We start from the raw sequence: 13752 nt of genomic DNA on the forward strand, positions 1-13752 counted from the left end.
GGATTCTTGCCTCCCCTGGAAGACTTTTTGCCTTTCCTTTCTTTGACAAGAAAGGGCTTAGACACCAAGGTCTTCGCTCCTGTTGTCGTCTTAGTGGTCTTGACTGGACGGGACTGCTGTGGTGATGGAGGTTTATGGGGCTTGGATGTTAAAGCCCTAAGAAGGAGGGAGTCATGATGAGACTTCCTCCACCTCTCAGCGGCATGTTCCACATCCTTAGGCTCGAACAAGACGGATCCCTCTAGGGAGGAATGTGTGAGCCTATTGATCTCGGTGCTAGGGACCTTCTGATGGAATCTCTCAGCTACTGCATCCCGACGTTTCAGGATGGTATTTGCCCACAAGTTCGAGACTTGGCGGGCCAGAAACTCGATCGTGCGAGTACCTGAGAGAAGGAAGGTTTCCATAGCTTTCCTGGTACGTTCTTTGGAGAAATCCACAGAACGTATCAGGATACCTAAGGTCCCCAACCAGATATGGAGCCACGAAGTGGCTTGCATAGCACACTTCACAACTTTCTCCTGGTTGAGGATCTCGGCTGCCGAGAACAAGACCTGGCGGTTGGAGAGTCTCTCAAGAGGGACTCCCCTGGTTAGCTCTTCCAGCGAGTGGTGAAGAGGAAGAGCTAAACAAGGCTCCTCAATGATCTCGAAGTACTTCCTCTGCTGTACGCGAGGAAGTGGGAGGAGGTTGTTGGTGGCACTGGAACGGTTGGAGGAGGACATCTCGGAGAGCTGTTGTGAGATCTTGTCCCTGGTACTCTTAACCCCTTGAGACCAGGGCAGTATTGCACTGGTCTTGGAGGGTTTCTGAGCACCAAAGACAAGGTCCAAGACTGTGTCCTTGCCCTCTCGAAGAGGGATCTCTGGGTCGGAAAACCCGTTGAGAGCCCTCATTAGAGTCAGAACTTGCCAAAATGCATGTTCTGACTCTTGCTGGTCTCCTCCTGCTGTAGGACTTGCAGCGAAGTCTCCTTCTATCCCCAAAGGCTCTTCTTGGGGAGAGTCGTGGACATTCCCTGAGTGGCTAGCTGGCTCCATCCTAGTCCTAGTAGAGGACTTCGGCAATGTTTTGGAGTCCTTAGATTCCTTCCTGGGAAGGATGTAGGACTCCAACATTGACGAGGGTGGCATGTTCCTTTCAATCCCCGACTGAGTAGACCCCTCGGCGCGAGGAGAGGTTTCCCCCATTGGTGCGATGGGGGAAAGTCTCTCTTCGCGTGATTCCCTTGGGGACGGGAAATCTTCGTCCGAAAAGGAAGGAGAGGCAATCTGAGGAAAAGAAGGAACCTGCCTCGAAGGTCTGCGTGGAGTCAATTTCGCCCTTGGGGAAGTGACCGCGTCTGGAACTCCTCTTTTTCTCTTCGAAGGGATAGAAGAAGCCATGGTTCTGTGTCCCAATTCAGAGAAGACAGGCTTGAAAGCCTGCATTACGGCTCTGATCAGTGCACTGAACCAGGGCTGTTGGCTGAGATGCGCTGTCAGACATGCCCCTTGCAAGGACAGGAATTAAAGGATCCCTGGGAGGAATCCCCATCATTGGTGGGTTCGCTTGTGGTGGCTTTGGGATCCTGGACCCCTCTGGATGTTTCCCTTCTCCCACAATGCGCGGCGGTATGCGCTTGCGGGGAGGGGAATGAGGCGATCGCGACCTTGCCGTGTGTAGTTCAGTAGTCTCGCGCGCGGGAGGATGTTGACGGGCGCGCGTGCGTGGGCGTGCAGGATTAATACGTTTAGTGCGCGGGCGCGCAGTTGAATCATGTGGGGCGTATGGGAACGCAAGAGAATGTTGGCGCGCATCCTTTGGAGTGGATGGGCGAGCATGCGCAGGGCACACACTGGGACGCAGGAGAGCGCCATTGCGCAGGAGGTTGATGGCGCGCAGGTGAGTGTTGGCGCGCAGTTGGGCGCGGGCGCGTAGGAGAGTGTTGGCACGTAAGCGCAGGGCACGCAGGCACGACCTGGCGCGCAGGAGAACGTGGGTGCATATGTGCATGAGGGCGCGAATATCGAGTGATGGAGCGTATGCGCGTGTTGGCCCATACGCCCTTGATGCCCTGTGTTAGGGTATAGTGATGGGGCTTGACGAGCTACTAAGGAGCGTTCGTCAGGTCTCGTTGGCGCGTAGCGCGTGTATGTTTGGTGCGCAGTAGCGTGCTTAGGTGGAGCCTTGTTAGGCCCATGTAGACATGGAGACGGCAGGTCGGCAGGTCGGCAGGTCTGTCGGATGGAAGATCGACGTGTCCTTTAAAAGGACGACCTTCCACCGAAGGAGATCGCGAACGATCTGCAGAAAGGTCCAGGACCAGTGCAGGAGCAGTGATAGATGATTGGTCTCGAGGCTCCTCTGCGGTGGACTGCATCGAAGATGTTGAACCAAAGAGGCGCCTCCTCACCGCAGGTGAAGGAAGGCCTCTAAGGCGAAGAGGAAGGCGAGCCTTCCGACGAATGCGCCCTCTGGATGCCGTTGGATCAGCAAGCTGACCTTCTGCAGTCCTCCGAAGAGGAGTCTCTATAAGTGAACTCCCCCGAGAAGTAGAAACACTTGCAGGAGAGACTGACGATGGACTTAGTTTCTCCCTCGTAGGTTGAACAGGAACGGGAGAAACTAAGCCATCAGCTACCGTAGAGTTTGGAGAGGCAGAGGTGATGGGTGATACCACATTGGATACCTGTGACACCACAACGTCGACAAGAGACTGAGGATCAACCTCTGACGGTGACGACGATTGCTTGACAGCGGCACCCAATCGGATGTAGTTAAGCAAAACCTCCTTGGAGGGCGAACCCGTAAGCCCCAAGGAGGACCAAAGCTGAAATAAGGAGGTTAGTGACATATTCTCCCCCGGGGGGAGAGGTGAAGTTGCTTCGCTAGGGGAAGCAACATCATCTCTCGAGTCCCAAGTTGGTAAACAATACATCAGTCTACGCTGCCACTCAACGGTCTCTCGAAAGAGACCGACCGAGTGGGAGCTTCGGAGGAGGTTTGGGCAACGGAAAAAAAGGCCTTGGGTTTTTCTCCTTTCAAAGAAACCTTCGAAGGAGAAATATCCCGTTTGGACTTCTTCTTCGGTCGTCGCGAAAACCTCTCCCACTGGGAGGTAGACCACTCCCTACTCTCACTACACCTGTTGTTGCTATCACACCGTTGGCCCCTACAAGAGGGACAAAGGGCGTGAGGATCAGTCTCGACCGCCGACATGAATGTTCCACAGGGGCAGTCGGGAAACCCAGGACAGGTGCGCATGATCGCAGAGGCCAACTTCACATATACAGAACTAGAAAAAGAAAAGACAAAAGCAATTAAATGGCTGCCAAATGACGGCGAGGATGAGAGCGGACACGTCCGACCACCATCCGAGCCGAGAGCAAAAGTGAGCTCAAGCACAGGTGTGTGAGAAGGGGGGGTAGCAAGCTACCCTCCCCTACCCCCGCTAACTAGCGGTGTGGATAGTAAACCCTCGTTAAAAATTAATGGCTCGCCATTTCAGCTACGCCGAAAGTAATACCCCTATTAAATAGCGTGGTTTGTATTCCAGTTACGGAACAAATACAAATTACAGTACAGTCCTTTAAAGGTTTGTCATTTCACTGAAGTGTTTCACAAATGTTGGTTATAGTTATGGGATAACACTTTCCTTCATGCACATTGCAGTATGAAATTAGCCTAAGATATAGAAACCTTTCTTATTTTGGTTATTCTTACATGTGATTCATATTGCTAACATCTGTGAAGCCAGAGCTTCTTGGTCTTAAAATAGATAAAAAAATTCTTCTTTCTACCCCTCGACTTTATCCATCCCTTCCAAGAAACAGCCAGCACAGTTTCCTTCTACTACTGGAAAAATGAAGTCAAGCCAGGTAGTCATACGGGGATCTGCAAAAATTCCTTGAAGAGATCTGTAGTTGCAAATATCCATATCTTTCCAATTTTATAATTTAAAGACCATGACTTGACCCATTAAAACGATGTTTTCTTTGGGGTTACTTCAAACTCAATCTACTTTTTTGTTTTTCAACCAATTTTTTTAATCTATAAACCATTTGAAAGATAATTTTGCATACAAAAAGGTGTATAGGACTTTGGAAAATCTCTAGCATTTTAATTCTCTATCTTTTCATGTCTGAATCACATGCATGTTTTTACCCTCCCTGTACCCTATATATTGTAAAAATCTGTCATTAAATCATTCCTCTAGAAGAAGTCAAAGATTAAACTAATCAGCATTCACTCAATATTTTCATTTTCTATTTATTTTTGCTTTTAAGCATCATGTGTCCCTGTGAGATTATGCAAAGAGGAATATCATACGCCTCTTTCAGACTTTTTGAACTATCTATCCTGTCTTGGAATATGTCCTTAGAGAGTTTTCAGATGCCTCACATGAGCCCATACCACCAAGAATACCTGTGGTTCCTTCATAGAATGTTGCGATGACCAAATCATTCTGAAATGCATGATAACAAAAAGCCCATTGGAAATAGATGATAGACCCTTTGGGGATATACAAAAAATCATACTAGAAGAACATATAGGTGTAAAGAAAACTGAAAACCAAAGTTCATTTGGAGACCTTGCAAAAAAAAAAAAAAGCCATTTTGAAGCATCAATAACATTGGAATAGAAAGATATAATTTGAAGCCTTTGTTATGAGGAAATGAGTAAATAAGTATGCAGAAAACTGAAACAAAACCTTGATAAGAAGATAAATGTATTAATAAAAAGAAGTCCTTAGACCATTAATCAGGACTGTGTTGTTAGCCTGTCAAATTAATGCTTAGATCATAATTTGAAATCGGCCTTGGTGGTACTGTCTAAATTTTTCCATGTCATCGAAAGCTATAATGATGAAGAAATTATAAAGGGAATGTGCAACCTTGAAAATTTTGTGATATTTTTGTAGAGCAAGGAAATATGATTAAGGGAATTACGCTATATATGGCAATATAAAAAAAAACAAAAAACAGTGGTCCCAGATTACCCAAAAAAGATTCAAGAAAGCCATTGCAGAGATAAAGGGAGATGTAGATATGAAATTGTCAAAAGCTGACAAATCCGGAACACTTATAATTCTAGATCAAAATGATAGCATACAAAAAATGGGAAACCTCTTTGAGTGATGAAAAACAAGCAAAAAATTCGGAAAAATCCTACTGATACTGTTAACGGTAGTTACAGTAAAAACAGTGAAATAGTTACTGAAAAGGAATGAAGGGTGGATAAAAAGTTTTGTGCAATCTCACCAACACTACCATATATGTATGGGACTATTAAAAGCCAAAGGCCAAATTATCCTGCTTGGCCAATAACTAATTCTATGGGTTCAGTAGCATATAACTTATCTAAATAGGCTGCCTAATTAATATCCTCAATCCTATAGTTAGTAGCATGAACCAAATGTAAAAAATAATGTAGATCTAACAAAATATTGAGAGTATAGATTATCAGTTCTTCTATGCTTGTCAGTTTTGAAGTAGAGAGCAATGGTGCAGCACCAACTGCTGATCTGTGGGCGAGTGTTGATGCGGCAAACGCTGACGTTTAAGCAAGCACTGATGTGCGCTTACTACTAGAAACTCCGTAAACACTTTACGCGATGCTGGGCGGTGGTCTGTAGGAATGTGGGTGGCCAAACGCCATTCCGACGTTGAGTTGCTTTGAGGGGTGAAGCGTGGGGACCCAACGCGTTGGTCGGTAGGAGGACAATGGTCGGTAACCTCGGGACGAGCAGGCGAATGATGAACAAGCAATTGACGCGCAGGCAATTAATGAACAGGTGATTGGCAAGCGGAAGGATGACGAGAACCAGGAGACTAGGAGACAGACGAGCAGGAGGTCAGCGAGTATGCTATCAACGAGTTCAGTGATAAGCAGCAAAGTCTGTAGGAGAAGGTCTGGAGGTAGGTGAAGGTCGGGAACCAGGTGAAGACGGATGATAAGGCTCCTCCGAGGAGAAGTGCTGCAGGGACGAGGCTGACGAGCCAAAGAGGCGTCTTTTTGCCGATGGCAAAGGAACACCTCTAAGGCGAAGAGGTGGAGGGGTCTATGACCACGAAAGCACCCCATGGGAGCCGGTGGATCAGCAAGCTGACCGTCAGCAGCAGCAGCAGTCCTCTGAAGAGGAGTCTCTATGCGTGAATTCCCTCAGGAGGGAGAAATACTCGCAGTAGAGACATGCCTAGGACTTTGTTACCCCCTCCCCCAAAGGATGATCAGAAAGGGGGGAAGCGCAGTCTTCAGTTACGTCAAAAGAAGCAGGAGAGGCAGGAGAGTTAGCCGGTAGGGCAGCAGACAAGTCCTCTGACACCGCACTGTCGATGAGGGCCAGAGGATCCACCTTTGAGGTCAGAGAAGGCTGCAAACCAGCACCCCGGTGCAGCAGCTTCAACAGCACCTTCTTGGAGGGCAACCCGGTAAACCCCAGGATGACCAAACCTGAAAAAAAAGATGAGAAAGAGTCATGGATACCCCGGGAGGAGAGGAGGGGCCTCTTCGCTAGGGGAAGCAACACTGTCTCTCAAGGACAAAGGTTGTCCAGAAGTTAAGTGGCCTGTGCTACTGCTCGACGGTTCCCCAGAAGAGGCTGAACGAGCAGATGCTTTGGAGAAAGGTTGGGAAGCGGATGAAGAAGCCTTGGGTTTCTTTTTCTTCGAAGTAACCTTCGAAGAAGAAGACTCCCGCTTAGACTTTTTCTTATGCCGTTGCCCAGACCTTTCCCACTGGGAGGCAGACCACTTCTGACACCCATTACACTTATTAAACTTATTACATCATTGACCCCTGCAGATCGGGTAAAGGCTATGAGGATCAGTGTACTCAGCGGACATGAAAAGTACCGCCGGTGTTGCCCTCAGGACTAGGCCAGGCACGCATATCCGCAGGGAAGGCGTCAACACACGCAAAAACACTGAAAAGAAAAAGCAAAACATTAATGGCAGTCCAAAAATGCAAGGATGAAGAGCAGCAACGACCATTCATCTTCCGAGCCAAAAGCAAGGTGAAGCACAGTCACAGGTGTGAGTAAGAGGGGTAGCTAGCTAACCCCCTAACCCCCGCTAACTAACTTGAGAGGCGGTTAAGTCTCGCTAAATTTTAATGGCTCGTCCTTTCAGCTTCACCAAAAGAATACCCCTATAAATAACATAAGTTTGTATTAAAGTTACGGAACAACTGAATTTCCAAAATTCCAAGCAGAGGTTTTGAGTCGCACCCCTTAACAATTCAATTACCGTTCTAGTGATGCTGAAGATATATCCCTATTTCAAAGGATGAAAGGTCTTTATATGAGTAAGAACAAACACTAATGAAATGTCTTCTAATTCATAACTCACCTACGCAAATAAGATCCACTACGAGATTGACTCCTAGATCGACTAGAAGAATGTCGCCTGTGCCGACGTGACTTCTTGTGGCGGCGATGATGACTTCTGGAGCTTGAACTACTACTACTGCGAGACCTAGAAAAACTTTGAAATCAGGAGAAACACTGTTGACGTAAGATGAATAGTTAGCTATAAAAAGAGTAGATATGGATGTAGCATGCTAGAGACCAATAGTATGGCCCAGATATCACGGAGAAAGACCACATACAGGAACCTTAGTCAGATGTAAATTCAGGGGGAGGCTATATTAAAAAATTTTGGTGAGAGATAATTCCATGTCTAAACCAATGCAGAGAAAATCTGCACCTAAAATTAAAATGATATATTTCCAAGTACATTAGAGTAATATGACAAATTCGTAGATAATATGACAAATTCGAAGATAATTTGTATTTTTTCTAACCATACAAACCTTAGCTATTTACAAAGGGTTACCTTTTAGCGCAGCTGAAATGGCGAGCCATTAGAATTTAACGAGGGTGTATTACCCCCGCGCTAGTTAGCGGGGGGGGGTAGGGGAGTGGTAGCTAGCTACCACTCCTCCCCCTCACACACAGGTGAATACTCACTTTCACTTAAGAGGTAGGACTTGTCTTGGGGGACAGGGCTGGCGGGCAAATATGTGTAAATAGCTAAGGTTTGTATGGTTAGGAAAAATACAAATTATCTTCGAATTTGTGATTTGTTCTGTAACCGAAATACAAACCACGCTATTTACAAAGGGTGACTTACCCCTTAGGAAGGGTGGAAAGTCCCCAGCCATACTGGCTTTGGCTTTACCCGGGGACTCAGAATCCGAGTGAGTCGCACTCGAGAAAAGGAGTCCCTGCACCTCACAAGTTCCTTGCTCCGCAAGGAACCATGTGGCCTACGTAAGCTTGTGTGTGAAGGAAGAAGTGTGACCCGTCCTAGGCAGTTGACCTGGAGTTCCAGAAGGAACTCTGGGTTAGGACGTTCCCAATACCACCTCGTCAGGGTATGGGGGACGAGACAGTATTGACTCAATACTCGGAACACAAGGAAGCATGGTTTACCTGCAGAGGTTCGAGGTCAGCTATGCAGAGACCAGGATGCTGCTTCCCCGTAGAGGGGATGATGAAGAAAGAAGTAAGGGCCAGACATACTTGTTTCGTTCATGCAGACTAAAACCTGATAACAATGCCCTCAACCTTCTGCTACCTGTCCAAAAAGGAGCCTGAGGTTAGACCAGCTGTTGTGTAGCCACCACAGAGCGATAGAAAACGTATCGAGACTCCAGTGGGTCACGCCCTGCAGGAAGCGGGCTGCGAAGGTCATTAGACGCTTCCAGACTCCAGCTTGTAGCACCTGCGTCACAGAGTAGTATTACTCGAAGGCGAGGGACGTTGCGATGTATCCAACATCGTGCTGTAGGGCGACGTGACGGGGGAGGGTCTGGAGACAGGTCGAGATGAATGTCCTTGAGTCCGGGCTGAAGAGGTATACTGGTGACTCTCCCCCATGTCCTCCTTGTGCTCTCAAATCGGCTGCAACTGAGGACAAACTGCAGCTGTTCCCAGCGCTAACCTCTCGATTCCTTTACTGGCAAGAAAGAGAAGGTCTTGGGACATCAGATACAGAATGGAGACTCGAAATCTTGAATGAATCGGACCAAAGGGCCGGGACCCCCAGATTCTGAGTCTAGCCAACAACTCAGGAGCGAGCCTGAATGTTGCCTTCCCCTCTTCCTTAGAAAGGGGGGAGTCGTAAGAGACTAAGAAGATTGCTTACACACTGGCCGTGGCCAGAGTGAGCAGGAGACCCAAGGCGGAATACAATCCGAGGCCTGTCGTAAAGGGTCTTGAGAAGATCTCTTAAAGGACTAAAAGTCCGAGCCATGCTCCAAGTTGGAGGTCTTCCTCCGACTAGGGCAGGGACGATCGTAGCTTTGCATGAGCGAGGATAGATCCAGCGGGCAGGAAAAAGTTATTCCTTTAAGCCTGAAGGTCAGGGAAAGGCTGAGCGACAGGCTTCATTGCCGAGAGCGGAAAGGTGTTTCCTCCCGCCGAAAGGCAAAAAGACAGTTATTGCTGGAGAAGAGGCCTCAAGGGAAGAGGTATATCTCCCACGGCACCGACCACCTTAGACTCTTCACTTTGCCTGGGAGACCCCTGTGGATGACTATCGCAGATGACGCGACCTCCGTACCGCGACTGAAGCGGGTTGTCTCTTCTTGAGGAGGAAGCGTAGTGTCTCCAAGCATGAAGCCGAAGCGACGCCCCGGTTCGGGAGAGATGTCGCAGTGTGGTTGCTTGAGTAGTCTGCGCCGTGGGAGAAGCTCTCCCGGGAGTTCCGTCAGGGGAAGCAGAGGGTCCAGAAACCGTTCTGCGCATAGTCCCAGTGGAGCTCTCCCATTGAAAGGTTGACAGACAACCTGGTCTTGTTGAGACCCATTGTCCACAGACAAAAAGGAGGGAAGACGCAGGCGTCGAAGTTGTCCCACCATCACCGGAATGCATCTTGCCAGAGTCTCGGGGTCTGAGACTGGGGGGAAGAATAGTGGAAGCTTGAGGTTCCAAGCTGTCGCGATCAGGTCCCCCAGACCAGTACTTGCTGGTTACCCAAGGTCAAAGACCCCCAGGTACACTCTCTCTACGAGGCTCTGCTCGGATAGTCTGAGAGAACATTCCCCTGCCTGGAATGAGAGAGCCGATGGTGGTATTGAGAGAATCTCAATCATCCCAGTATCTCTACTGCAAGATGTGAAGGTGTGAAAATGCGTCCCCTGCTGGTTAGAATACGCCAGAATCATGAAGTCGACGCGCACGGGGCGACTCGGCAGGAGCTGTAGGATCTGTAGAGGGGCCAAACTAAGGCCCCTAAGCCTGCCTGAATGATGGAGAGGTATCCTTCAGGTCTTGACCATAGGCCTGGACCGGAACATGCCCCCCCCCCCCTTTTCCTTTGACGAGTCCGAGAACCGCATCAAGAATGTGGGGAAAGGACGAGAATATCCACTACCATCAAGAGGCTCCATAGGTCAACACCCATTGCAGGTCTAATAGTTCCGCTGGTCCCATAGGGCCAGTGAGTCCGGTTAAACATTGCCTGAAGCCACCGGAACTTGGATCGCCCCACATGGAACTTATCCTGAGGCGACCGTTCGGACTATAGACGGGTCAATGAGGAAAGGAGAACTAGGAAACGTTCCAAGGTAGGGCTGAAAGCTCTGCTTGACTGAGAACAGGTACTGCGACTCTCCTCAGTCTTGCCACAGTCAACCGAAAGGAAGGCTCGGAGGATATGGTAACAGAATCTGGCGTCCCCAGGTGGTCACCCATCCAAGTACCGACGTTGCTTAACCTCGCTGGATGGACGAGAAGCGGGGTTTCCAACGTGGTAAGGCCGTTGACTCAATATCATGGCCAGATACTCCAGATGTTGAGGCAGAGGAAGAGAAGGCTCCAAGCAAAATACCATGAGCCCACACTCATGGTAAGCATCCGGAAGCTTGTCCCGGCGCTGAAGAAGGTCGAACCCGAGCCTACCGGAGTTGACCAGCCCTCCAAACAGCAGAGGAGGCGGAAGCCTGCACCTGAGCGGCCAAGAGGAAGGCAGGGAGAGTTCTCTGGGGAAACAAACCTGCTATGCCACGGCGGGATAGCCACACTGCATCATAAGCAGGAATACTTGCAGTCTAGGCTGAATTCGACGAGCACCCTGGAAGATGGATGGAATGGAAACTGAAAGTACCCGTCCTTCCGATCCAGGGTTTAAGGAGTCCTGTCGCCTCGTTACCAGTCTGATCGATTCTGCTGGTCTACGCTGGCCGAAGTTTGTTCGACAAACTTGATCAGGGCTGAGAGGTCGACTACGGACATCCCCTCTCAGATCCTTCCTTCCAAGAAAGGATCGACTGAGGGGGCCGGGGGTGAAGCCGTAGATGATCCTAAGGAAGACCTTCGCCTAAGGTATGGATCATTCTGCCCAACCGGGCAACTCTGCTGACGCTATGGCATAGAGGTTCAGAGACACTGAATTCGCTGACAGAGACGGCAGGCGCGATATCCTTGGCTAATCACAGAGATTGTGCGGGAATGGGCATCGGGAAGCTGTCATTCGGATGAGTAACCTTAAGCATCCTCCCAGCGAAAAACCTGCAATCCTAGAGTTCGTGAACTCCTTTTAGGACTATGACCCCCCCGGGGGAGTCTCCCGTGCCATCCGTTCCTGACAGGAGGAAACTGCAATTGGACACCTTGTCCCAGTTGTCGTAGCCGATAACTTAGGCCGACGTGGTTGAAAGAAAAGGGCGCTGGAGCCCTGCAGAGTCTGGAAGAAAGCGCCTTGGAGGAGTGAAACCGGAAGTCGATTTCCTCCGCACAGCAGCTGTCTAAGTCTCTGTCCTTGGGCACAAACAAACTCTTCTCAAGGATGGAAGGGTGTCTGAGGTCGTTGACCTCCACAGATGAGACACCCGAAGGAAGCCCTCAGTCAGCGCGTCCAGATGGTACAACATCGAGCTTGTCCGCAAGTTAGATACTTAACGACGAAAGGCCAAGGTGCCTGAGCTCGAAGAGGAGGAAAGTACCCTTGATCTTCCTGTAGCTTCCTTGAACCATACCTCGGGCCGTAACCAAGGAGGGAAAGAACCTGGTAAGCTCCCAGAGGAAGGGGTAAGCAGTCACCCCTTGTCCGATGGAGAAATCTCGAACGGAAAGCCCCCCCGCCAAAAATCCTTCCAGGGAATGACGGGGAAGGGCTAACCCAGGTTCAGGAAAGAGGAATGTTGCTCAGATCTCCCTTAAGTTTCTCCTATTCTTGCAAGTGCCATGCTCTGCGTTTACGGGGTGAGGCCGTGTTCTGGAAATACACTCCAGAAGAACTCGCCAGGCTGGCCATGCTGCGAAAACCCCATTGGGAATTGTGGTCGCAATCGCCCTGGAGCTCGCGCGACGGAAATTCAAAGAAGGTGAGCGAAGGAGCACAGAAGGAGGGCGAGCGTGGTAGGAAGGGCGAGAGCTGGTGGTCGGCGAGCGATAACCCATAGACGAGCAATGGATACTGCAAGAAATAAGCTGACGTTTGTGCGAAGAAACACTGTAGGTTCGCGCGATGGAACACCATCCGTCTGCGCGATGGAAAAACCGTTGGTTCGCGCGTGGGCGAACACTGGAGAGCATGGGCGCGGACGCGCATGAGCGTAGACGTGCAGGCACGTGGGCGTGTGGGCGCGCAGGCGAATGGTCGCACGGGCGCGCAGGCGAGCGGTCGTGAGGGCGGGCAGGTGGATGAGAGCGAGTCCGAGGCGGCGAACGCAAGCGTTAGCGCGATGGCGAGGAAACGCGCTGCCACGTGGGCGAGGAAGACCGCTGGCGATATGGATCAACAAGCGATCGGTGGTGAGCTGGTGAGCGCTAACGCTCAGGTTGGCGATGGCGCGTTGTGTTATGCCGACGCGATGGTCGAGCAGCATGCGCAGGTGAGCGATCGTGTGTTGGCGAGCAGTATGCGAAGGTGAGCGATCGCGAGCAGCATGTGCAGGAGGGCGATCGCGCGATGGTGATCAGCATGCGCCGGGTCGCGCGATGGTGATCAGTATGCGCAGGGTCGCGCGATGGTGATCAGCATGCCAGGGTCACGCGATGGCGATCAGCATGCGCAGGTGGGCGGTCGCGCGATGGCGAGCAGCATCTGCAGGTGGGCGATCGCGCGATGGCGAACAGCATCCGCAGTTGAGGGTCGCGCGATGGTGATCAGCATGCGCAGGGTCGAGCGATGGCGATTAGCATCCGCAGGTGTGCGGTCGCGCGATGGCGATCAGCATCCGCAGTTGAGGGTCGCGCGATGGCGATCAGCATCCGCGGTTGAGGGTCGCGCGATGGCGATCAGCATCCGCAATTGAGGGTCGCGCGATGGCGATCAGCATCCGCAGTTGAGGGTCGCGCAATGGCGATCAGCATCCGAAGTTGAGGGTCACGCGATGGCGATCAGCATCCGAAGTTGAGGGTCGCGCGATGACGATCAGCATCCGCAGTTGAGGGTCACGCGATGGCGATCAGCATCCGCAGTTGAGGGTCGCGCGCTAGCGATCAGCATGCGCAGGTGAGCTAGTAGCTGGCGAACCATGTTCCTTCAGAAGTGTTGGAGAACGTTGGCGTGCCGGCTGTAACACACGCGGGCGATCCGGAGATCGCCGAGAGACAGGTGATCGCTGGCGAGCTGATGATCGCTGACGAGCAGAAGGCTACACGTGGAAGTCTGCGCATAGAAGAAGAGTCCTTGACCCCGACCTGAACCGAAGTTCTAGATCGCGAGGGCGAACGTGGGCGCACAGGGCGCGTAACAGGAACCAACAGGAACAGCAGGGATGATCATCTTGAAAGTGCTGACGAACAGGAGAGCGCTGATG

At 50.6% G+C, this 13752-nt stretch overlaps 1 protein-coding gene across 2 annotated transcripts in view; it reads right to left on the bottom strand.

Moving 5' to 3' along the window:
- The window catches only part of LOC137641429 (serine/Arginine-related protein 53-like), a 97025-nt gene that overhangs the window by 35137 nt on the left and 48136 nt on the right, over nt 1–13752 (bottom strand). Inside the window, exon 2 of one of the 2 annotated variants that reach the window (XM_068373970.1) lies at nt 7332–7457. The exons of the other annotated variant lie outside the window; for it this stretch is intronic. Coding sequence (XP_068230071.1) covers nt 7332–7457 — 126 coding nt within the window. The remainder of the gene's footprint in view (nt 1–7331; nt 7458–13752) is intronic. 2 annotated transcript variants of the gene reach the window in all.

The sequence above is a fragment of the Palaemon carinicauda genome, chromosome 1 (assembly GCF_036898095.1).
Source record: "Palaemon carinicauda isolate YSFRI2023 chromosome 1, ASM3689809v2, whole genome shotgun sequence".
In the NCBI taxonomy this organism is placed as follows: Eukaryota; Metazoa; Arthropoda; class Malacostraca; order Decapoda; family Palaemonidae; genus Palaemon; species Palaemon carinicauda.